Source organism: Falco cherrug, chromosome 7 (assembly GCF_023634085.1).
Source record: "Falco cherrug isolate bFalChe1 chromosome 7, bFalChe1.pri, whole genome shotgun sequence".
Classification (NCBI taxonomy): Eukaryota; Metazoa; Chordata; class Aves; order Falconiformes; family Falconidae; genus Falco; species Falco cherrug.
In genome coordinates this window covers 40242306-40267120 of record NC_073703.1, presented here as the reverse complement: position 1 = coordinate 40267120, position 24815 = coordinate 40242306, and the positions used below count along the sequence as shown (strand labels likewise).

Sequence of the window (24815 nt, the reverse complement as noted above, 5' to 3'; positions counted from 1 at the left end):
ACTTGTGCTAGGCAGAGTCTAGCACAAACCTGGTATTCTCCCCCCTCATGCAGCAAGATGACATGTAATATTGCCAACATAGACTGAGCTGGCACTGTTCATCTAACCGTCCTGTTATGCTAGCCAGCACAGAAATCAGCTTAAAAGTAACTGTTATGCTGCTGATGGGCTCAAAATATACTAAAGCCTCCTTACTTATGTGAGCATTTTGAGTGTGTGAAGTCAGCTGATGTAAAAGGTCGTGCATCATAGCAACTTGTAACCCTGCAAGGTAATTCTGTTGTTGTCCTTAATACAGATTGATCTGGGATGTAAAGTGCTAACAGGAGGCTTAACTTTTCATTTTCTTGATACATCTCTCTTCTCTGCTACTCTGATGAGAAAAAGTATTTTAGTATTTTTTGTGTTGTTTCTGTCAGTAACTTTATCTAATTGCCTTTATTAGTCCCGTTACAACCCAGGGATCACAAACACAGCAACTACAGAAGCATTATGGCATTACCTCACCTATCAGTTTAGCTGCCCCCAAGGAGTCTGACTGCATGCTTACCCAGAAATTAATTGAAACCCTAAAACCTTACGGTGTATTTGAAGAGGAAGAAGAACTGCAACGCAGGTGAGTAAACACTCTAGCAGTGGTTTTCTCCTGTTTTGAGGTTCATGTAGTTGAATATTGAACCCCAAGCATGTTTATGTTCTTTCAGATGCTTTCTTAAAAGCCTAGTGGAATATTAAGCTTGATTTTTCTCACCTTAAGAGAAATACCTCAGAACACATAAAGGAATAAAAATTATCTTTAAATTTTGATGGCAGGCTTACATATCTTTTTTTCCCCTTCATAACTGTTTTGTTGTAGTGGCCTATACTTTTTTTTATTAAGCTTTCTATAGAGTTTTTTTCTCACTATTTTTAGGTTCATGTGTTTTATGAATTGAGGCTGTATTTTGGAAGAGTAGAATTCATACACCTGAAATATATACAGGGCTGGCTTGCTTGCATTTTTTCTGTGCTTAAATCACTTGAATTAATGGAGAAAAATAGTGGGAGTGTTGTAAGAGTGGCTTTATTTCAGTGTGTATATATATAACGAAATCTGTAATTAGATCGGCAATGTTACTGTAGCTGACTTACTGTGTAATCATGTTCAGGGTCTTAAAAAATACTAGTTTGATCTGAGTTCATGACCTGTGATTCTGCTGTTTTATCAATAGGATTCTAATATTGGGAAAATTAAATAACCTGGTAAAGGAGTGGATACGGGAAATCAGTGAAAGCAAGGTATGGTTATATTTTACATGGAACTGATCATACTAAGACTTCTGTAGGAAGAAAATTACAAAATATACTCCCAGTCTAAACAGAGTGAATCTTTAATTTGGGGATCAAATTTGAAAAAACAAACTACCTTTGTATAGCTGCTTTTGTTTCCAGGCAGCATTACCACTTAAAGTAAAACTGTGTCAAAGAAGGAAACTCATAAATAATGGAAAAAGTCATGGTAGTAATATTAATTTTCAATTGTTCCTGTTTTTCCCTAGGTAGAAATACAGCTTGACTTCTTGTCAAAATACATTTGTATAGTACTATGTTAACTATATACTTATGTCGTTTAGCTTTTTGAAGCAGTGCTAGATCTTAAAATGGACTCTTTGTAGCTTTATGATCTGTGGCCTTTTTCTCTCTGATGTTACTTTTGTAGACTCGTAATAATAATAGTAGTGTTTTTGCCAGGTTGTAGTCCTCCCCACCCCTACACACACCTTTTTTTGAATGATTATAGACTTGTATAAATGTAAAGCTGTAAGTGGGTTTTTTTAGGGGTAAATCCCTGAATTTTTTTTTTTTTAAGCTGTTTTGCTTGGAGTATGTTTAGGATTGTATTTCTTCTGTACACTTCTCTTTTGAAATGGGAATTTATATGTGACCAAGATTATATGCAGGGGTGACCCTACTGTCATTTGAATATTTATATTTGAAAACAGAATAGTAATGGTATCTTGACTGGTGTAAGAGTGGAAACTGCTTAAGTTAATTCAATATACATATAATTAATTTTCAATTTGTTTTTATCTTTTGTTGTGTAACCATGAATGTAGGGCTTCAGGTTTTAACATTGCATCCCATTATGAAAGGGAACTGTCTTTGCCCATGGTACTTGGATTCAAGAGTTTTTTGAAAGTACAAGTCTAGGAACTTTGACAGATGTTCCTCAACAGTTTTGACATAAAAGAAATACCTCTCCCAAACCCAGTCTTTTATTTAAATAATGTAGTATGGGTGTCTCTGTAAGTAACTTAATAAACACTGATAAACACTGTAAATAGTATTATTCTGTGGTTCTAAATTGGATTCCATCATCGATTTCTAAGTCAGTCTGATAAAGCAACACATTTTTAATGTCTGTAATATTTTAAAGCTGTTGCACCAGAAGTGTAGAACTGCTGGAACAATTACCAGGTTTGAGGCAGTAATGTATAATGTAGTTGAAATGTTGCAAATAGTTCTCAAGTGGCAAACGTACCTCTGTTTTCTGTAAATACTAAGATTATTATTTCAGTAGTAACTACATCTTAAACAACAACAATTTTGTGGAATACTTTTCCGTTTGTTTTAAAATTTTGTGCTGTTATAACTTTGAAAAGTAAAATAACCAATTTTATTTGCTCCATTTAGAATCTTCCACAGTCTGTAATAGAAAATGTTGGAGGAAAAATTTTTACATTTGGATCCTATAGATTAGGGGTTCATACAAAAGGTAACACTTTTATTATAAAACTCATGTGTTTGAGCTAGTGATGTATCTGTAAATGTCACACTTAAATAACAAAACATTCCTGACTTTTGAGGTGATGTTAGGATTTTATGTGTTTGATTTTGGGGTTGGTTTTGTTTTTTGTTTGGGTATTGTGGTTTATTTAATTATTTTTTTCTTAGTTGTTTTGGTTGGCCATCTCCAGTCTTCATTATAAATAAGAAATATGTTCCTATATTACGTTTTTGTCATGGGTTGGGAAACAAACAAAAAAGTTGTAAAATACTGAAAAATAGAGAAAGTTGTATACTTGGATTCTCATGGTTTGTTCTTTGAATATTACTACAAGTCTTCCACAATTGAAAGAAGGATGTATGTATTCAGTATGCTTAATGGCCATTAACGATTTTTTTTTGTATTTGGGTTGACTTAGTATTCCCAAAGAAAAGTCATTCTATGGGAAGAGAAATTAAATTTTCCTGTTCGGTTTCAAAAAAAATTCTAGCTATTGCTGGCATTTCACGCTTGTGAAGTGTAACTTGTGTTAATAAACAATTTCAGGTGCTGATATTGATGCCCTCTGTGTTGCACCAAGACATGTGGAAAGAAGTGATTTTTTCACATCATTCTATGAAAAACTGAAACAACAAGAAGAAGTCAAAGATCTGAGGGTATGTGAACTACCTGATACAGCTAGCTGAACTGATGATGCTGAAAAATCAATAGGGAAAGATGATGCATCAAACAAGTAAATATAATTTTACTGTTAAAGCTTGCAGTGGATTTTCAGTTAACCTGCAGCAAAACCTATCACCATAACTGAAATAAATAGAGATTCTTCCAAGTTTTCACTGTTTCCTCTTGAGACAGTAGTTTAAGCACCTGGATGGCAGAATGATCTCCTAGCATGTATGTTAGTATTGCAAAATTTCTGCTTGCTGTCTAGCAGCAGGCAGATGCAAATGTGGTTAGCTTGAAAAAGATCAGGACTGAACTTATGTGTTCTTAATGAAGACTTTAAAGCATACTGTTATGTTGCTATTTTTATAATTTCATGTTTATAGAAACAGTTAGTGGTTGATATTAACTAAACTTTATATATTGGCTGTCAACTGTGCATTTTCAATGGAAGTTGTTTTTAGTATGTCTCAGTGTTAGATGCTTGTGCAAGATTTTTAGTATGTTGACATGAAGATTTCCCTTGTAGGAATGGAAGACACACTGGTATACGGTATTTTGTTTCTATTTTTTTATACCTGAATGATATCATACCTAAATGACAAGCCCACTAGGTCAGCTGCTGGGAGCTTTAATCTTCTCGCTGTTGGCTCAGAGTAAATTTTTTCTGCTGCAAGTCTTTTTTAGATTAAGATAGTTGGCTGGCAAAACTTAAACTTTGTTTAGTTTAGTCCTGCTCCCATAAAAAAAGTACAACTGCAACTCTTCCACTCTGTGCATCCTTGTAGTTGGTAACTACCAGTGTAGTGCAAACATCTGGTGGTAATACTGTATGTACTGAAACAACTGTTTTGAATGCTTTATTATCTGAACACTTCTAGTAATGTTTATATCCACATGCTATAATTGTGAGCATTCTGATTTTCAGATTTCCAGTTAACTTTGATGTAAACTGTAGCTAACTCAAGCTAATGTAGTTCATTTAGCAGCAAGGTAGATAAATGTACGCTGTTTGGTGTAGCTCTGCAGTGGTGCAAATAACCTTTAGATCAGGGTGTCATAACACTTCATTCCAGCTAGACCTAAGGAAATTTGTACTTCTCCCGTGTTTAGGGAACCTAGGTTGGCTCTAGTGAGTGACTCTGAGAGATTTGTGAGCTTCTGATTTTGCTTAGGATCCATCCTACCAACCCGTAACATTAAGGTAACCTTAACTAAGGTTAAGTGCACGAAGTAGTGGTGTTGTCTCCTCCTCTTAAGAACTAGAATATTCTTAGAACAGTGTTTGGCTTGTGGCAGTTCCTGTTTCTTATTGAGAGGTATGCAGTAGTCTCTGCTTCTGTGAAAGAAGTGCTCTGCAAATCTGCATTTAGTTCAGATGCCAGTTCAGGAAGGTGGTATTCCTAGCTGATTGCATAGTAGACATCAAGTTTTGTGGTTTTGTTGTGGATGTTGTTTGTCAAAGTACCTTAATAATAACCACATTTAGAAAAGATGCTTGAGCTCTGGAGACTGGTGACTTGCAACTGGTTTAGGTGAAGTCAGACTGCATAGGTGCACAGTTGTCATATTGTAATTTCTCATAAAAATACTCACTGCAGAAACAATAGAAGAGACCTCTTGGAGTAAGAATACCCATAGGCTGACCTTAAAATACTGAGATGCTGTGAGGAGTAAAAGATGCTGGGTCATGTTCTGCTTGTATTGAGAGAAAGAGTTGGACATGGAGGTAATATCAGAGCTGGTTGGTATGCGTTTGGGTTCTAGTTAACATCTAGACAGCTCTAGCACTTGGTGGATCAGTGCTTACTGCATAAATTCTCAATGGTGGAGAAAGACATCACTGACAAAAATCGAACTGAAAACAGAAAATCATCTCTGCATAAATAGCGTTTCATCATGATTGTTTAGACCTGCTAGCTATTGCTTGTAAATGTTCTTCTCTACACTGAAAAATTATTATTTTTTTTTCCCCCAGGCTGTTGAAGAAGCTTTTGTCCCTGTTATTAAACTTTGTTTTGATGGAATAGAGGTAAAGATCACATTTTATTTTGTTTTGGTAGAACATGATTAAAACAGTTTTCAAGATCTCCATATCTTTTGTAGTATCTATTAACATGAATGCTATTAAAGTGACTCCTAAGTTCACACCCAAGTCTTTGAGAACAGTCCTCAGTTGTGTAATTTAAAGTAGGCCTTTAAGACTGAACCACGTCTTTCTTGATGTACTTAAAAGCTGTGTGTAGAATACCTTCCTGTTTTTCTTTAGGCGCTGCTACCCACTGGTGTTGATGAGCTCACTGACCTGTAGAGTGCCAGTATTGGCATTATTAAGACTTAACATTTAATAGAAATTCATAAGTAATGTGGCTTCAGTAATTTTTTGGCTGCTAATGGTTAACTGTCCAAACCTTAAATTCATGTTTGCTTCAGTATCTTATACTATAGGAAGTTTTGCCATCTTTGATCTGTTCTCAAAAAGGCATTGTGGAAGGCAAACTGGGTATCCCCTTTGTCCTCATCTCTTCAGATGTCTGTAAACGCTTGACTAAAACAGTGGCTTGGGTGCCTGTAGCCTGATGGATCGATCGGCTGCCTTGGAGTGATGAACTGGCTTAACTTGATATTGACCATTTTGTGAAAAGTTGCTGAGAAAACAGGAACACTGCTTTCAAAAGATACTCTGTTACAATCTTCCTTGGACTGTTTTGTAGTCAACCTGTCATGTTTTCTTAGTGACAAGACAAAAACATAGGAACTGTTCATACACAAAGTTTAACAGACGTGTAGCTGGATTATGTCAGCCAGTAACTGGTGGGTATAAGAAGGGTACCTGCAGTGGGGGAAGAGTTCCCATGCTAATCTTTTTGACATATGACATGATTTGAAGAGCTATAGTATTGTACACAAGACTGGACAGTTCCTTCTTTCCCAGTTTGAGTTAAATCTCTGCCTTGCAATTATAATGGTCATTTGTTAGGGTACTGGCAGTTTTTGAGTCTCAGGAAAATGAACCACACACTTTGCTGTCATCCATCCAGCTTTACTTATTTGTAGTTTCACTGACGTTTGTGTCAGTTGACACTAGGAACGTTTCTCTTGAGAATCTGTTCACATAGCTTAGGTATTCATTGCAAATACTAAAACTTGCCATAGGCATCCTCTGGTTAGTCTGGTTTTTGTATGTTTTTCTCAATTGTTTACATTCAAGCCAGTGTTGTCTCTCCTTTTTTTAAAATTAAATTCAAAATGCAAGTCTAAATAGGGAAATAAAATGATTCTCTGCTGAAGGGATAGTATTTTCTTGCTCTAATACAGTAATTTATGATGGGTGCTGATGGTTTAGGTTTATGAGCAAGACCTGACCCATGTTGTTGGCAGTACATGAGAGTTCTTTTGTCTGGAACACTAACTTACCGTAAGCACTCTTTTTATATATACAGGTGTTGTTAGGCCACAATCTCTGATGACTCTGATTGTGCCAAGTATGTGAGCATCAGAAGACTTTAATATTTCTTTTCCTAATCCAGGCAAGAGGTGTCAGAAGTTATTCCCTCTGTAAAGAAAACCTTAGAACTGAGGAAGAGGACTTTAGTTTTGTGGTGATCCTGTCAGTTAAACTTCAGAAGTTTCTGCCAATACCATTTTTTTCATATGTGTTTTATGTTCTTGCTTAAAATAAACAAGAACCTTCTTGATACTGCTTTTGTTCTTCCCTCCCCCCTTCCCCCCTAGAAAAAGTATATATGTGATATAGCACAGGCTATTCATTTCTTGATTTGAAAAATCCTTTTATTGTCAATGAACTTTGAATTTTTAGAGGTGCTAGAGTTTCTGGAGATCAGAATAGAACTGCAAGCTGAAGTTAATTTTGAACTTGTTTTACACTGAACATTGAAGGGTAGCACTTCTATCTTAAGTAGAAGCTTGTTGGACAAAATGTTGTTAAGACCAGTTATTAAAGACTTTAAAATCAAAAGTCCATTGGATACTTCAGAAATTACTTTTTTTTTTTGGAGAAGTGCTTCATAGCTTAAAACAGATGTTTTAAGTTTTGAGCACCTACAAATAGTTCTTCATTTTAAGATACCTTCAGCATTGTTTTATCTGCAAGAGAATTTTAATGTAACCAAACCTGTTTTGTTATTGGTGCAATACCACCAGGTATTTCATAGTCTTGTATGTGAAGCATTTATTAGTTTGTCATGATTAAAAGTCTCATCTCATGAAGGGGGCTTGTTGTGCAGACCAGCTGTGGATGTGCACTTGATACTCTCATCATGACTGACTGGTGCCTAATCTAAGACTAGAAAGGCAAACTGACTTCTCTGCTCTGTGTAATGTCCTTGGCTGTGGGTGGGACAATGTAAAATTCTAGTTCAGTGTTGAGTAGTATCTGAGATGTTCTTGACCTAGAAAAACTATGACAATAAATTATTGCAGAAGTAATAGCAAAGAAATTTGACATGATTTCAAAATTTACATAAGTTCGTACACTTGCTCAGTAGCTTGCTGAATTTTTGTAGCTTCCTGTTTTCTGTCATCAAATATGTAGACTTTTCATAAATACTGGCCCTATACTGATGCAGCTAGTTGCATGTGTGCGTTACATTGCTAGATGGGAAAGGTCTCCTACTTTTTGTGTAATTCAGTGATAATTTTGAGACTGCTTAGGTTAAAACTAGATTACGTTTTGACCACTTGCCCTGACATAATAAAATTGTGTATTCCAGACCTAGAAGTGGTGCTCGTTCCCAAATGATTTTTATTTACACTGACAGTTGACAATAGCTTTTATGTGTGTGCTGGTATTGATCGTAATGTGTGTTTTATCCTCTTGGAATAGGAGCCATAAGATTGATGAAGCATCTGAAAGGGTTTCTTTTAATGTCTGTGCAGGGTGTTATTATGTACTGTTTAAAGATAGTCTTTGTACTAGAAAGACTACTGTTTTTATTAGTAAATGTGATGAAAATGGGTTGCGGACTTAACTGTACAGAAGCAAGAACAATTTTCTAATACCATGCCTCTCTTTTTTTTTTTTTTTTTTTTTTTAAGATTGACATTTTGTTTGCAAGATTAGCACTGCAAACTATTCCTGAGGACTTAGACCTACGAGATGATAGCCTACTTAAAAATTTAGACATTAGATGCATACGAAGTCTTAATGGTATGTATATACACGTTTGCATATGAAGGTCTTGTCTAATCTTTCAATAAATATTTTTGTTTGATACAGTAGTTTAGTTGTGGACTTGACTGAAAATACAGCAACTCCTAATCTGGAAATGAAGTCATAGCCAGTTTTATATACCTTGTTTGGAGGGAAGGGTTGTTTCTTGTTAACCAAAGTTCTGTAAAATTTTTTCTTTTCTTTGGATTGTAAATGGTGCTGTCTAGAAATTAATGGGACTTGCAAGACTTTTGTATTGAGCACTATCTGTTCCTATAAATAAAATGTGTGCGTGTTTTTTAATTTGTATGTGTTCTAATATCTATAAATGTACACAAAATTGCTTCAGTGATAAAATTGGGATGTTAAAATACTGTCAGTTTGAGGTTAGGTCTTCAGTAGCTTGTGTAAGCCTTAACTTTTCTATAATACCACAGCTTAAAAAATTGTTATTTATGTACAGGATGGTAGGGGATTTAGCTGCCTGTATGTAACTTAGCAGGGAAGAGAACATACGAGATATCACCAATTTTGGTTATGAGCTGAAAATGTGATAACTTGAGATTGCCACAGTGACTTGCACTGTTTTGTGAAACTCAGATTTGTGTAGTCTCAAATTCATACTTGTCTCTTACTTGCTTTGAAAAGAACTCCTGGTCTTAGATAATGATTGTCTTGCAACCAGCTCTCTCAAACAATTCAGTGACAATGAACAACTACTTATTCTTGATTAAAAAAAAAATAAAGCAAGCAGTTTATCTTGTCATTTGTAATGTCATTCTTAAGCCTGAAAATACCCCATCAAAGTAATGATACAACTTTGTGTTTAAAAACTATTCTTTCTAGCCTGTTCTCATAAATTCAATCAAAGCTTTTACATAAAATTTTCAGGGTTTTTAGTTTGTAGTTCCATGAAGGCTCCTTTTTTTAATTTTTCTGTGTGTTCTGTCCTGTAACAGCAGAACTTAAAACTTGTTTCTTAAACAACATGCATGAGTTGTCTGCCTGAGTGCTGCTGTAAAACAGTAAAAAGGGGCGGGGGGGAAATTAAGCTTTCTAATCCAAAACAAGTGATCAAAATAAGGAATTAGTTTCTAGTGTGCTCATCTAAAAAGCCTGGTGGCTTTGAAGCTGGGGGAGGGTAAGCAAGCAGAAAAACTTTGGAGGCAGCAAGTGTAATGGACTCTTTTTCTTTTTTTTTCTTTTTTTTCTTTGGCAGGTTGCCGGGTAACCGATGAAATTCTGCATCTAGTACCAAACATTGACAACTTCAGGTTAACACTGAGAGCTATCAAACTGTGGGCAAAACGTAAGCAGTTTTATTCCAAAATTTGTGAAGTTTTCATTAACTCACATGCTTACTGATAACTCTTTTGTCTCTTTCCTTCTCAATCCACAGGCCACAACATCTATTCCAATATACTAGGTTTCCTTGGCGGTGTTTCCTGGGCTATGCTAGTAGCAAGAACTTGCCAGCTTTATCCAAATGCAATAGCATCAACTCTTGTACATAAATTTTTCTTGGTATTTTCTAAATGGTATGTGTTTTTTTAAAATTTAGATTACACTAAAATAAAATCGTTTGTAGACACTGAATTTTAGTCCTGTTTTTATGGTATCGTTTTCAGCTGTTACCAGATTAAGATGGTAGTTATGGGCTTTGTTTTTGCTGCCAGAAAATTGTTACCTTGAGGTTTCCAGTAAGTCATCCAACATATCTTGCTCTTAAAGTATCCAAAACAAAACCACCCATGTTTTATTTAAAATTGTCTTAAGTATTTGTTGTAACTCAACATTACTTTTCAGTTAAAATACTTATATAGCGCAAAATAAGAGCAGACACCCCAAAACTTAGTCTGTGAACCTTCAAATACTGAGATAATGGGAAAAGGAGGTATGTCAGTATGTGGTTGAGGCACATAGCCTAAATGCAGTTTAGGAGAATCAGTGACAAAAGTGGGAGTTTTAATCTTGTCAGTGTGGAGAGGTAGGTGTTTTCAGATTAAATATGATTTCATATTCCTGAGCTGGTTACCTCAGAAAGGTGGTTTGAATAAAACTGATGAGAACAACGGGAGCATTCCAAGTAAACTTAGAATGAATGGGACAAAAGCGTATTTTGCAGCTTACAAGTGAATACTGTTTTTCTTGAAAGAAAGCATATCTGGATACCTGTAGTCTTCGTGAAACATTGACAGGTTTTAAGAGTCATTTTACCAAGCTGTTGCTTTACTTCCAGTGTAGTGCCGCCTTAACATGAAGGTAACTTCCACAGTTTCACTCTCTTGAATCCGTAGGCTTTATAGCAGGGGTCCTCAAACTACGGCCGGTGGGCCGGATATGGCCCCCCAGGGTCCTCAATCTGGCCCCGGGTATTTGCAGACCCCCCCGCCGGGGGTTGAGGGGGAAACCAAGCAGCCGCAGATGGCTGCCTGCCACTGCATCCGCGTGCCGGCCCCCTGGTTACAAAGTTTGAGGACCCCTGTGTTACAGCCTCTGAGGTACCTAGTGTTTAGTAATATTTTACCATGCTAAGCTAATAGAGGAAAACTGGTTGCAAGCTCTGTTTAATGTGTTCCTCATACTGCTGTCCATTTTATACGTGCATAGTACAGGAGCATTAATCTGCAAATAGGAAGAGATGAAATGACTTTTACTCTTTGTAGGAAGATAACTTTACTCATGGAAGTAGAGACGGCTTGACGAACAGAAGTGTTACTTTTTTTTAGTGTTTCATTCATGGGTTTATTTAATCTTGATTTGGATTTTTTTTTAATACATATGCTTTTAGTGATGCTATAATGTTGTAATCATGCTGGCTGTTTCTTCTTTAGTTTGTCCATGAAACGGCTAGCTCGAAGATGGACCCAGTGTCAATCTTCATAGAAGAATTTCTGTTTGATAGGTATATTTTTAAGAAGAATTTAGAGGAGATTAGTAATCTAAACCAGTGGTTATAAAGCTTCAAGACTACAGAAAATTCACTGTTCTGATGCTCTGGAGGAGCTAATTACAGCTGTATTGTAGTTCAGCAATACAGCTTATTTAAACAACCCCAGTTAGACCAGCTTAATCTTGAGGAAATGATGCTTACCTTGAGAGCAGAGTTAAGGATCGCATTCAGAAGTATTGTTTGTTGAATGTACATGGTTGTATCCAATAGTCTTATTCAGTGCTACAATCTTTTTGAACAGGGAATGGCCAAATCCAGTGCTATTGAAACAGCCAGAAGAATGCAATCTTAATTTGCCTGTATGGGACCCAAGGGTTAGTGTATTATTTTTTCCCCTATAAGTCACTTTGTACAATAAATTCAGTTGCTCTAAAGAATCCTAGGTGAGCTTCATTTTGGGTTTATTAAACTTAATATTTTGGTATTATGTCTTCTTTATAAGTAACCTTTAGGTGTGGAACAAAGTTTCATTTTCTAAACTGACTGCTTGAAGCACACTTGCTGAACAATGCACTTTTTCTCCCAAGTTTTGCAATACATGATATTAATAAATATTCAGCATAATTAGATATAGACAGTAAAGCAATGCCTTTTTAAAAAACTGCTTAGCTTAAAATGGTTTGCATCTGACTTAAGACGAGTTACTTTTGCAAGTATATTAAATTCAGTTTGGTGCAACAGTCAGAGCTGGATGGGTTTGGGTCCATATAGTTGTAGTTGTGTTTTCGTCTTGGATAAAAGAAGATCGTAACTTGAAGTCTTTAAGTTCTTTTTATAATATTTGATCTCCACCTTTGTAGCAATTAAATTAAGGACACTGAACATCATTGCCCTTCAGGCAGTCAGTAAAGCAGCTTGCACAACTCTCATTCTGAGGTTTCAGTAGGGCGTAAGGTGAAGATGTTCGACGCTGCTCGGTCAATCTTAGAATAGTTGGTGTTCAACTAACCTTTTTTTGGTGAATAGTGTAAGCACCAGAGGTTGAGTTGTACCTACTTTTGTACTTAAAATCTGGGTTTTTGGGCAAAAGTCCACATTTAAATAATGTGAGACAGTTGAAAAAGTGTTCTCGAGTCTTAACTGTTATTCGTGGGGTAGGGCATTTGAGGTCAGTGTGTGATGGGAACTGTCTGTTGTAGTAGCCAAACAAAGTGGGGTAAGGGTTTTATCTTTAATTTACAGTCTACAAGTTTTTTACGCTGATCCTATTTTAAATGTATTTTTGCGCATGTGTGTTTTGTCCCTTCTCTTTTGTTTCCCTGTGTGCGGTTTAATAAAAGATACGTTAATGCAAGTGATGCTTCTGTCAGGTGGTTTAGAGCCTCTTGTCTTAAGCTGGCTCTTTATTTTCAGTAGTGTTACAGAAATAAAGTATAAAATATTTTTTGCAAGGTCTGAAGACAGTCATTCTTCTGAAGGTGCTCATGTGGTGTGATGTAATCACAAGCTCATCTCTATTGAAGAGAGAAACTGTTCTATTCAGTTGGTATTTCTGGACTTAGAAATGCCTGCAACTTGACCATGATGTGCTGACAGGTTACAGCCCTCCCACATCACTGTGGTTCAGAATGGTGTCCTTTGTGAAGGCGTTATCCTTGTTTTCTAAACTTTGTCTGAACTGTTGGTAATTTATTTGGCCTGATATCTAAGGTCTCTTAGAACTTAACTGTTGTAGTAAAGGGAGAAATCCAAATTTGTTAACTCATGTGTATGCTTGAAGAAAACTGATTGGCTGTTGTTATATATAGGTAAACCCCAGTGATAGGTACCATCTTATGCCTATAATTACACCAGCATACCCACAGCAGAACTCTACCTACAATGTGTCCGTTTCTACACGGATGGTCATGGTTGAGGAATTTAAACAAGGTAAGTATTATCTTACGCTCTCTCTCTAAATGTTTGCAAACAGATTTAAAATAGTTCCATCATGGCTATGCTTTGTGAGGGGGAGGTGGGAGGGTGTTAAATAGCCTCTTGACATGACGCTCTTCTGAGGGAGGTGGAACTTGGCCTGTTAGCTTATGTGGCTTAAAGTTCTATATTAAGTAGAAACTTCTGGAGGTCTGTCCTTCACTCCTGGAAACTGGGTAATTAATAAGAGTGCCTTATGCTCTGAAAATGAGAACTAATGGTACAATATCTTTTTTGTTTATTTTAGTGGTTTTAGATCGTGTCATGCCACGTGGAAGAATAGCGTAGTAGTCCCACTGTACGGCCATTTCTAGGCCTAATATAAAACAATATACTTGCTCAGAGATGAGTCCTCTAGATTTATCCTAGTAATCTACTTAGGTAATTATAGTAGATAAGAGAAGATGTTATCAAAGCAAGGAGTAGACTTGACACGGAGAGCCACTGCCAGTAGCACTCGGACAGAGCAGTAGCTTATTGTCTCCCTGTTTCTTTGCCTTGTACAATGTCTTGCACAAGAGATGATTCAATTACTGTAAAGAAGTAGTTCTCTTATCTTCGCACTGAGTAGTTACTGTGGCATACACAAAAGATTAAACTGAGCTATGTTACGCTGCAAAGCAAAAATACCATTAGTCTGATCGTTTAACATACATTTCTAAATGTGTTTTATTGATGTTCTTTTTAATAATATGATTTGGTATGACTGGAATATAAAGCTTGTTGATAAATTCCTTTAAAGGGGGGAAATAATTTGTAGTAACCTTTGCTAAGTTAATAAGCTGTTTTTACTCTGGGTATTAAACTGTATTTTTTTTAAAAAAAAAAAGTTTAAATTTTTTTTATAATTTAGGTCTTGCTATCACAGATGAAATTTTGCTGAGTAAGGCAGAGTGGTCCAAACTTTTTGAAGCTCCAAACTTCTTTCAAAAGTACAAGTATGTATTTTATAGCATGGCAGAATATTTTAAGTTTTATCAGTTAAAATATCTAATGATGCTCTGTAGCACAGGATCTTAAATATGCATACGTTAAACTTCCTGGAAGTGTTTTGTTAGGATCTTTTAATATAGAGGGGGAGTAAATGCACTATTGTCCTTTCTCTTAGAGAATTAATAATTTTGTCAGATACCTTTTTTTTTTGTCTTTAGCATGCATTTCAGAAACCTTTTAGTCCCAGACCATATACTTAGAATGTCACCAGTTAGTATGCTAATGTCACAATTAGTATGCTACTAGTAAAATTGAAGACATTTCTGTTGGTCAAACCAGCTGATATGTTCTTTAGTGGTGTCAGTAAGCATTCTAAAAATGGGTCTTGCCTCCCAGGAAACAAGATATTAAAAGAACCAGTTCTGAAGGTCAACATTTAAGATGAATACGTACTTGAAACTGTATGTTTTCTTCTGTCAATATAGTCAACAGTTCACTGATAATAAAAGATATTTTTGCAATTGTGTTGACTAACTGCCAGATGTACTAGTTATTACTAGATCTTTTTCCATTAAAGCTTAAGGCTTTTGGCTCTTTATTAATACTCTTTCACACTGAGCTTCTCTAATTTTGTGATGTCTCTAAGGGAAATACTGAAGTTCACACTTCACATATTTAGGGTTTCTAGTAATATGCTTGTGGGGCAGAAGCTTGTTAAATGTATATGAACTTGCTGAAAGTTGTATTTTTACAATAAATATGGATTATTAAAATACGGACTACATCTTCTTTGCCCTCAGTTGAAATTGGAGACCCATTTTTCTTGAATCAAGATCAAATATATTTTACACTTGTTTCTGTGTTGGGTGGTTGGTTGGTTATGTACTAATCTAAACAAGACTGAAATATACAGTTCCCCCATTAAAAGAGACTGATGACCTTCATAATGTGTCTGTGTTTTGTTTCTATACCTTTTGCATGATAAAAGCTTTAAAACATTTGGATGGCTTTTATGTTGTACCTTGGAGGTTAAGTTTGAAAACACGTAAGAGCACTGTAAAGTTATGTTTTTTTGAAGTTAAAAATGGGTGGCAGACAAATCAGTTTCTGCTCAAGAGGTTGCTAATAAGTTCCCTAGTACATTTCCTTTGTTTCTTTAAAAACTAGGAAAATATAGGAAACACTAAATGTCATTTGAAATAATCTCCATTTTAATACAGCCTTTTGTGTTATCAGCTTTCGCCATTTTATCAGTTTTAATAATAAAAGCTTCTCTTGCCAACATTAAATATCCAGATTTTGTATGTTTTGCACAAAATGTCTTTGCTTGAATTATTTTTTTAAAACTATGGTATAATATTATGGAGCCTGCTTTAAATTACCCAAGGTTTTCTATGTTTTAGGTTAGTAAGTTAATTTAAAGCTTTGGTTAGTAACCTCTACAAAATAAAATCATTGTATTGCAGTCATCAGTATGCAATAAATGTACCTCTTGGTCAGATCATTGTCTGAAAGCTAGATGTTTTGGATTCCCCCCCCCTCCCTGCACTGTCCTTTAAATTGTAGATGCCTTGACTTGTTCCTGCTGAAAATCAAAGCAATGTGTAGTTCTCTGCCAGTTAAGAGAAGATCTAATCCTTGCTATGAGACGTACTTTTAAAAAGTTTTCTTTTCTGAAAGCATAGCTTTTGGTAATCTGTATTGCTCTCAGTGGCAATTAGTTTCTAAACATCTGTGTTGATTGTAAACACTTTTGACTTGTAAGCAATGTTTAAAATAAACTTTAGTGATGTGTGACTAAGGAAATCTTGAGACTACTGCATACCTGCATGGCAGGAGCAGGTTAGAAATTGGGAGAATGGAGAAATCTCTTTTTATTTATTTTCGTTATTTTTACAATGTCAACAATTACTTGGAGTTAGGGAGTTGTGTTACCTGCCCTTCATATAGGTTTAATTTTTTCAGATTGGGGGAAAACAGCAACAAAGAACATACACTTGCTGGATATGGCGTTTTACAGGGAAATGACAAGAATAATTTCAAATAGATATAACATGAATATGAATTGTTAGATGAGAATGAAATTACTAGAGCTTAAAACCAAAGGAGAAGTACGGTGATGCGGGAAATAACACTCATTTAATGACTTTTAGGGTTTTGGTTCTCTGTTATAAAGATAAATATCCTGCTAAATAAGTAGAATTTAAACATACCTTTTAAAAAGGTACTTTGAACTCTTGGCTTTGGTAGGACTTTATCGAAATCACTGGACAATTTGAAGTGTAAATCCTGGACAACTTAATAGAGAAAACCTGAAAGGCACATGTTCAGGTGTTCTCAGTTTTTTCAGAAATTAGTATGACTCTTAAAAATAATTCGTTTTTTTGTAGGTAAAGATGTTGATGGTGTAAGACAATTCCATAATATCTACATTAGGTTATTTTTATGAAAACGTAGTGATGACAGGGAGACAGTGGGAGAGAAACAGCACCAGTTTCTAAAAGAAAAAAAACCAAACCACCAAAAACCGACCACCCCCCCCCCCCCCAAAAAAAAAAAAAAGAAAAAACCCAACAAAAAAACCCCAAACACCCTGCATCAAAAAATCACCATTGAGAAATAGAAGCTTAACTTCGGATTTATTTTTTTTTATCATGAAGTAATGGATACTTCTGAATTAGTTGTATTCTTTGTGGTAGAATTATGAATGAAGAACCGATCACAAATCTTTGTAAAATTTAGCAGCCAGACCTTAGACTCTTAAGTTAATGTCTTAAAATAGCACAAGCTGTTAAAAATTTTTACTGAACATGGCAATAACAGATTTCCAGTGATTAATTCCCTCTCCACACTGTTTAACAGTTGGGGGTGGCAGGAGAAATTGCACCTTTCCCTTTTCTTTCAGCTAGTGCTATCTGAGCAAAAATAGCTAATCATTATACTTATTTTCATAAATAAGGCTTAGGGTTTTCTTCTGTGTGCCCACCAGCTAGTTGAGACTTCTAGACATAGCCAAATTAATTATCTTTTTCAGTTGTTCTTCAGAAGCTTGTTTCAAAGAGCTGTTTTTAATAAGTAGCTGGAAAATTCATTTCTCCAAATACTTCCAGATTTGAGATTTGTCTCTTTCAGTTTTATATGGTTAAAAACAACAAAAAGCTTGAATTGTCTTCCCTACTAAATGAACCATTCTGCAAGTGTGTGTGATATGTATGATGTAGGGATATTAAGGGCAATGGTGCTCCCTGGTAGAAGTTCATATCCAAAATTGGTAACTTTGCATGCAGAATTTGAGTAAAGAACCCTTCCTTTTTTTTTTTTTTTTTTTTTTGTAATATAATTGATTGAGTCATGGTATCCTGCAAGTATCTAAAACGAGTATTTCAATAAGATCACAGGAAAAACACCATTACATTTTGTACGAAGCAGTTATTACTGCCAAAATGCAAAAAATAAGTAAATGCCCTGTTCAGAAGGGGGAAGAATTTTTCCAAATATCTTTTCTAGTCCTCTCACTTCATTGACATTCTCTGACTGAATTCAGAAGACTCTAGTATTTACCTATTTTTTTTCCCCTCTGTCACCTAAAGATAAGTAGAGACATGAAGTTACGGATTTCATCTGTTTCTTTTGGTTTAAGTTTGTGATTTGAAGGCCTTATAGCATCAGAGGACTTTTTTTTTTTTTTTTTTTTTACACCATAGTTACCATCATTGACCTTGCATTGCTTTCTATGAGGTACATGTACTAGGGTCTAATCCTTCACGTTATTACTGTTGTTTAAATCCTGCTCTGAAGATACCCAAGAATACCATATCAGTATAAAGTAATGCCAAGTTGAATGACTTGGGATGTTAAAGTAGACTTCCCAGCTAAAATTCTGAAAAACCTGATGGTAGACATGTCAGGTTCCCCTACCACCTTTATGAACTCAAGTTGAAAGTAATCTTCTCCTGTTCCACTGTCTTTGGGCTTGTTTAAAATACATCTTTGCTTTGTATACTGTTTCTTTGAAATTTACTTACAGTGGGTATACACTGATTATCCTGGAATATAATTGAGAGCTTAAGAATTATCATCAGAGGAAACATTCCTTGTGAAGTTTCAGATAAGTGTCTTCAGACAATTCTAAAATGCAGATACAGTTGTTTTTTTTTTTAAACCACACTTGATGGTGTTATTTTTGACTTTGAACAAACGTATATGTGATAACCACTTAACTATTCAGAAATAATGTGACAAAGACAACTGACAAATTTATAGATGGTTGTGAACAACTGGTTTTACTTGCAAGGAATATTTAGTAGTCAGTTAAATCCTTCATCTTATTAGGTATTGAAATACCTGTACTGTTTTTCAACTAGTGCTATGTTCCTAGCCTTTTGTTAAGGTTACTGGTATGGAAGTATAGTTGCAAATGTCCCTAAAATCCAAAATGTTTTGATAAGTCCATTAGTCACATGCTTGGGGAACATATCCCCTTTGTCTAATGAACAATACTTAATTTTATTATAGGGTATATACTTAAGCTAATAATCTGTAGTTGCAATGTGGAATTTACTGCAAAGTTTTAATGTTAAGGTTTGAATGTCTAGTTTTAGAAGTATAAATAGAATAGCATATTGTCTTTATCTCCAAAGGCATTATATTGTACTTCTAGCAAGCGCACCGACAGAAAAACAGCGACTAGAATGGTGAGTATAATGCTTGGTATTTAAAGAAAAACAAAAATCACCAAACAACAAAACCAAAAACCCTTACAGCCTTGGACACAAGGGAATATCTGATATGTATAGTATCTTTTTAATGAAATAGAGTTTCAGTGTTTCAAAAATAAATGGATGAAGATGTTACACTTCTGAAAAAAACAGTAAAAATGAAGAGCCAGGGAGTGAAGACTGTTGCTTGAATTTTGCTACTTTACAACGCTGTGAGGTTAACTTTACAAATTTATTTTTTTAAGCCTCTTGTGCTTTTCTAATAAGCAGTGTGAGGAGGTATGTTTTCAATCTCTTGAAGTACTGTTTCTCAAAAGAAAAATGCCTCTCCCTTGTTTTTGCTCTCTTTTGTTAGAGAAGTTTTAAGATTGTCAGATATTGGGTTTTTCTTCAGTGTTTAAAATTCATCATCTGAAGCCAAAAGCATATTGGAGAAATACGTACTAGTTTCTTGCTGACTGCCTTTTAATTGATGTGTAATGTCTTGCTATTTAATTCCATTTGTAAAATTGGGTTATAATGAGAGCTTCAGGGCATTCTTACGTTTCCCTTGCATTAGTTTTTGCAACGCATTCACTTGGTTCATTGATCTAAATTAATGTCATGTATAGTGCGCTAGTTACATCTGTAGTGTCAAGTATTAGTATAAGGAGTATGTTGAGGATTTTGTCCTGGTATGTGATGATAGATAATTCTGTTATTTCATATTAATGAGAACTTGTTAATAAATGACATTTATGCAGGGTGGGCTTGGTGGAATCAAAAATCCGTATTCTAGTTGGAAACCTGGAGAAGAATGAATTCATTACACTGGCTCATGTGAATCCACAGTCATTCCCAGCACCCAAGGAGAATCCTGACAAGTAAGCAAAAGTGTTCTTTCATGTGATAGTCAGGAACTAACTTAGCTAAAATACCGGTTCATTAACAAATAAACTAGCATTTTTTATAGAGTCTTAAATGGCTTAATTTTTAATGACAGCATCTAAAGGCAAACAGTTTTAAGCTCTTCTCAAGTACTATTTGTAAAACTAGATATTTATTCTGTATAAGAATGTTTCTGAGCCAGAAAATAACTTCAAGGAAATAATATATTTTTGCTAATAACTATATTAATTGCATAATTTCTTGCCACTAATCCATGTCAGCTACTGCTCCTTAGCTGCTGTTGTTGTTTGAGCATCTAGCATCACTTGGTAAGACAGTTTTAATTATGAAGCATCATGAGCATTGGGTAGAACATCAGGCACAGTAGAACCAAAATCTTGAGTAATTAAGTACATTAAAGTTATTAAATTTAGCAGTTGAGATGCATGTCATTTAATCTTCGTGATGGCTGATGTTAGAATTCCTCAAGATGTGGAAACAGTGGAGAAAATACCAAGCACTTCAAATTGTTTAGGATTATCTATTTTTCAGCTCCTTCCACCCTTTCCTCTGCCACTCAAAAAATGATTGCAAGTGTGTAGGCTCAAAACGCTTTTTAAGACTTTATTTCTAGGCAGTGTTGTGATTAATTTGTAAGGAATCGTATTTTTTTTGTGAAGTGAAAAAGTGAATGAAGTGTGAAAATGGGGAAGAAATTGTGGTTTTCACTGGGAGTATATGAAAAGCCTTGTTTACCTTCCACCCAGCCTTTTCCAGACTTAAGTGCTTCAAGTGACAGTATGGTGCTCCCTTTTTAAAAACTTATATATGCAAATTACGTGCATGTTCCAGGTGAAATTGGACAAAAGCAGGCAGTACCTCTTCAGCACCATTTAAGTGGGTAAATACAGCTACAACTGCCTGCATAATCACAGGCTCTCATTAGCTCTTATTTCAGAGGACTTGATGTGGGCAACTTTTCTAGGCAAGGTTATTTTCCCAATGTAAACTATGCGTGTTCTTTCACCTGCCTGCCCAATTTTTTTTCATTGATTGATTGGAAAGCAGTGTTTTTCTGAAATGGTCTTGCAGGGAAAAGACATTTGAATTAAAACATTAAATTTCTTGAGCTGCTGTAGAAGTGTTACGCTATATTCTGTGCTAGACTATAATAGTTCCTCTTTCATGTATATTATGTGAAGGTGAGCTGTCAAAGGGAGGCTCATCTTACCTGAAAACTGCACTTTGTGGTCAGTTACAGCTAAGAAATTTGAGAGTTGGAAGACGTTTAGCAAAATGGAAGCTGTCTAATCAAGGAGTAGATTCTAACTACTTCAAGCATCACGTGCTGGAAATCTGTCTTCTCCTTTCAAATCTGTCCTTTACAGTTGTGATGGCTAGTTATAACTCCTAAAAATGAGACAATCTATATATAGAAGCACAGTTGAATGAATTAATCTACTCATGATCTTAGTTCATGAAGTTTGCTGGAGGTAGATGGGTCAGTGTTTCGTGACACTTTTTTTTTTTTTTTTTTTTGGTATTGTGGGTGCAAAGGGAATGTCATTAAGTCAGCTTTGTTTTTGGTCTTTGTATGGCTAGCTCCACTAAAATGTTCAACTGTTGTCTATTGCAGCAGATAACTTAGTAAATTATTCAGTTCTTCTGTCAGTATTATATGACTCTTTTATGTAAATTTTTCCAGGGAAGAATACCGTACAATGTGGGTGATTGGGTTGGTGTTTAAGAAAACAGAAAATTCTGAAAATTTAAGTGTCGATCTTACCTACGACATTCAGTCTTTTACAGACACAGGTGAGTGTTGCTTTCCAGATGTTCTGGTATTTATGAACTTGTTGAAGTTACTGTTTCTGTTCATTAGGTAGTCTGTTTCAGTAGTAGAATCTAGACTTAGGCTAAGGAGTTAGGGTGTTTAATGAAATACAGTTTTAATGAGTTTTAATGCTTCTAGACACTTCAGACATTGTTTTCAGTTTGTTTTCATTAAAACTGATTAAAATGATGCACACATCTTTTAATGTCACTAAAAATGGTACATTACATTGTGATCTTTACTGAAGAAAATTGGTTATCATGTAACCATGATGCAACCTAACCTCTTTTTGACAATATGTGTATAGTTTAAATATTCTTATTACTTGTGAAACTGAATTCATCATTGGATTAAAGCGGATTATATAGTAGACTCTAGAACAAAATGCTTTTTATTCCATGGTGTTACGTAGTAGCTAGTTGATTCAGTAACTTTTACTTTCATGTCCAACACTTGATGCAAGAAACCTGTTTGACTTTCCAATGTTCTCTTTTTTGATTCATGAATGAGAAATTTTAAGGAAAGAATTGATAACAGCTGCAGAGTGTGACTCTCTAGTCTAAGCCTAAGAAAGGAGCAATACCTTTGAGAAGATTAACTAAAAAATTTGCAGTTCTTGTTTTAAACAAATGACAGTTAAGGCTCAAGTATTACATGTTTACAGAGTTAAAGGAATAGGTTCAAATGCTAGTTAATGCAATGCTGGTCTTTGGATTTCTAAGACTCGGTAAGACTGGAAGCAAGGAAATAGTACACCTCCACCCCCTGGTATGGATGTATGAGTGAATATAATAAAATAATAATGTATATTTATAAGTAAACTATGCCAAGGCTTGAAAGTTCTTTATTGTCATTTATAGCTGCAGTGGGGGGTCTCTGTGTGTGTGTCTGTGTCAGTCGAAGGGATTTCTATTTTCTTGAGAGGGGTGGAATATTCCCTTTGATTATAAGTGGTGAAGGTGAAACTATAGGCGCATCATTCTAATTTTTGAGAACTTGGAAAAGCTTGGTTGCTGCTTTGAAGGAGTGAAGGAATTAATGAATTAGTGTCTTAGGTCTTTTGTTATTTATAAAAAATGAATTTCAATAGTGTACTTATCAGGTTTTTTTCTATATGAAAATACTAAAAGTTGCACATAGGATTTTGAATCTGGTGTACTTGCACTACATTCAAATCTGAAATTTGGCTAAATACATGGAACTTTAAATGAAGTAGCATTTAATCAAAATTTAGAGACTGTGATGCGCAGTTTTCTGTTCAGTTTCTAAATACACTTTCCAAGGTAGTCAACTAACAAAAATTTGTTTTGTGAGTTTTTGTCACCTCAAATCAATGTGAGTGTGTCTCCATCATTTTTAATCCATCCTGAAAACCTCTGTTTGTCCTATATTTTGGAATAGATCCTAAGATTTTATTGAAACTACTGAAGTATTTTCAAGAATGAAATTAGGGAATAGCTTGCTTTATAGTAGGAGCAGGGGGAGGAGGAGAGCCATGAAGAGTGGCCTAGGTTTTCCTTGAAAATTTTCCATTGAGACTTTGGTAACACCTAATGTCAGGAATATGGAATGCTTTAACCATGTCTAGCTTGCTTGAGCATGCCCCTACCCTACCTTAACTATAACTTGTATAAGCCTCACACAGAGGTTTTATGAGCTTCTTCAATACCAAGAATTAGTCTAGTAGGCACTTTAATATGCAGTAGTCATTGAGCTTTTTGTGTGTCTGTCTCTTAACAACTTTTTTTATTACATGTTCACAGCCTATTCAATGAGAATAGACAGTGAATAAGCGAGATACCTCCTAAGTTTTGTATTTAAGATCTACAGAATGATTTTTTTATTCATTCGTCTGCCACAGCTTTATTCAACATTTTATAGAAAGCTGATGTGAAAGAACAACAGATTTTTCATTTTTATCTGGCTTTACTTGAACCCAAGATGTTGGGTTGCGGTGTAGTTCCTTTACTAGCACTAACTGTGTTGAATCACCAGAAGTAAATGTTCTGAGGTGAAGAGAAACAGCTCATTATAGTAGACGTAATTACAAAAAGAAACAAAGCCAACAACAAAAAAAGCCCAAAGCAAACCAACAAAAAAAACCCCCAAAACATAGCAGAAAAAAACCAAACACAAATCACTTCTGTATAAAAATGTGGTGGTATCTGGTGTTGCCAGAATGATTTGTAATATAATAGCTGACACAAGCATTAAACTCCAGAATTAGAACCTGTTTGTAGGAGCTGCATAAATAAAAGCTGGATCAATTGAAGAGAATAGTTTTATGTAAATACTGTAATTCTTATGAGGAAATCTTATTTCTGTCTTTAGTTCATTTGAGCTGAACTGAAGAATTCACTTTAGTGCTGTTACTATTAAAACTTGTAAACAATATAGTTTAGAGAACTGCATGCTTGCAAGATACTGTTCTGGGACAACAGGTCCCCTACCAAAGTAACATTTTAGTGTTTGCACTGTCAGTGCTGGCATAGTCGGCGGTTTACTTTCTTCCTCCAGAAAAGGGAATGCTGAATTTGTTCTTGAGGGTAATAAATGTTCTGAAATGCAAATTGTTTCTGCCTGGGCAAGTAAGTGGACTTTGCAAAATACTTCAGTGTATCTTAATGTTATTCTAATTGTGTAGTTTATAGGCAAGCAATAAATAGCAAGATGTTTGAGATGGATATGAAGATTGCTGCAAGGCATGTGAAACGTAAGCAACTTCACCAACTGCTACCTAATCATGTGCTTCAGAAAAAGAAAAAGGTAAACTGGACTAATATTTGAGAGCAATAAAAATGCTATTGAGAAATGATACCTCAGGTTTTTAGATTTAGTAATCAAAGAAATAGAATCACATTTTGAATGCTTAGTTTTACCTGTATAAACAATGTGATCTCATCTGACACTAGCAGTATTACTACATGCATGAAATACAATTCTAGATTCTCTGAACATCAAGAACAGGAATAGTATCTTTGGGTCTGGCTGAA

At 35.1% G+C, this 24815-nt stretch overlaps 1 protein-coding gene across 4 annotated transcripts in view; it reads left to right on the top strand.

Moving 5' to 3' along the window:
* Positions 1-24815, top strand: part of PAPOLA (poly(A) polymerase alpha) — a 44653-nt gene that overhangs the window by 8498 nt on the left and 11340 nt on the right. For 3 of the 4 annotated variants that reach the window (XM_055715294.1, XM_055715293.1, XM_055715295.1), the window contains exons 2-16: positions 446-616; positions 1212-1278; positions 2674-2755; positions 3314-3423; positions 5409-5462; positions 8489-8600; positions 9823-9912; positions 10003-10141; positions 11798-11870; positions 13305-13425; positions 14324-14408; positions 19044-19097; positions 19865-19984; positions 21694-21803; positions 24467-24588. In XM_055715294.1, the coding sequence (XP_055571269.1) occupies positions 446-616; positions 1212-1278; positions 2674-2755; positions 3314-3423; positions 5409-5462; positions 8489-8600; positions 9823-9912; positions 10003-10141; positions 11798-11870; positions 13305-13425; positions 14324-14408; positions 19044-19097; positions 19865-19984; positions 21694-21803; positions 24467-24588 (1510 nt within the window). Of the gene's footprint in view, positions 1-445; positions 617-1211; positions 1279-2673; positions 2756-3313; positions 3424-5408; positions 5463-8488; positions 8601-9822; positions 9913-10002; positions 10142-11797; positions 11871-13304; positions 13426-14323; positions 14409-14799; positions 15177-19043; positions 19098-19864; positions 19985-21693; positions 21804-24466; positions 24589-24815 lie in introns of those variants that run through there. The other variant, XM_055715296.1, reaches the window with a different exon arrangement.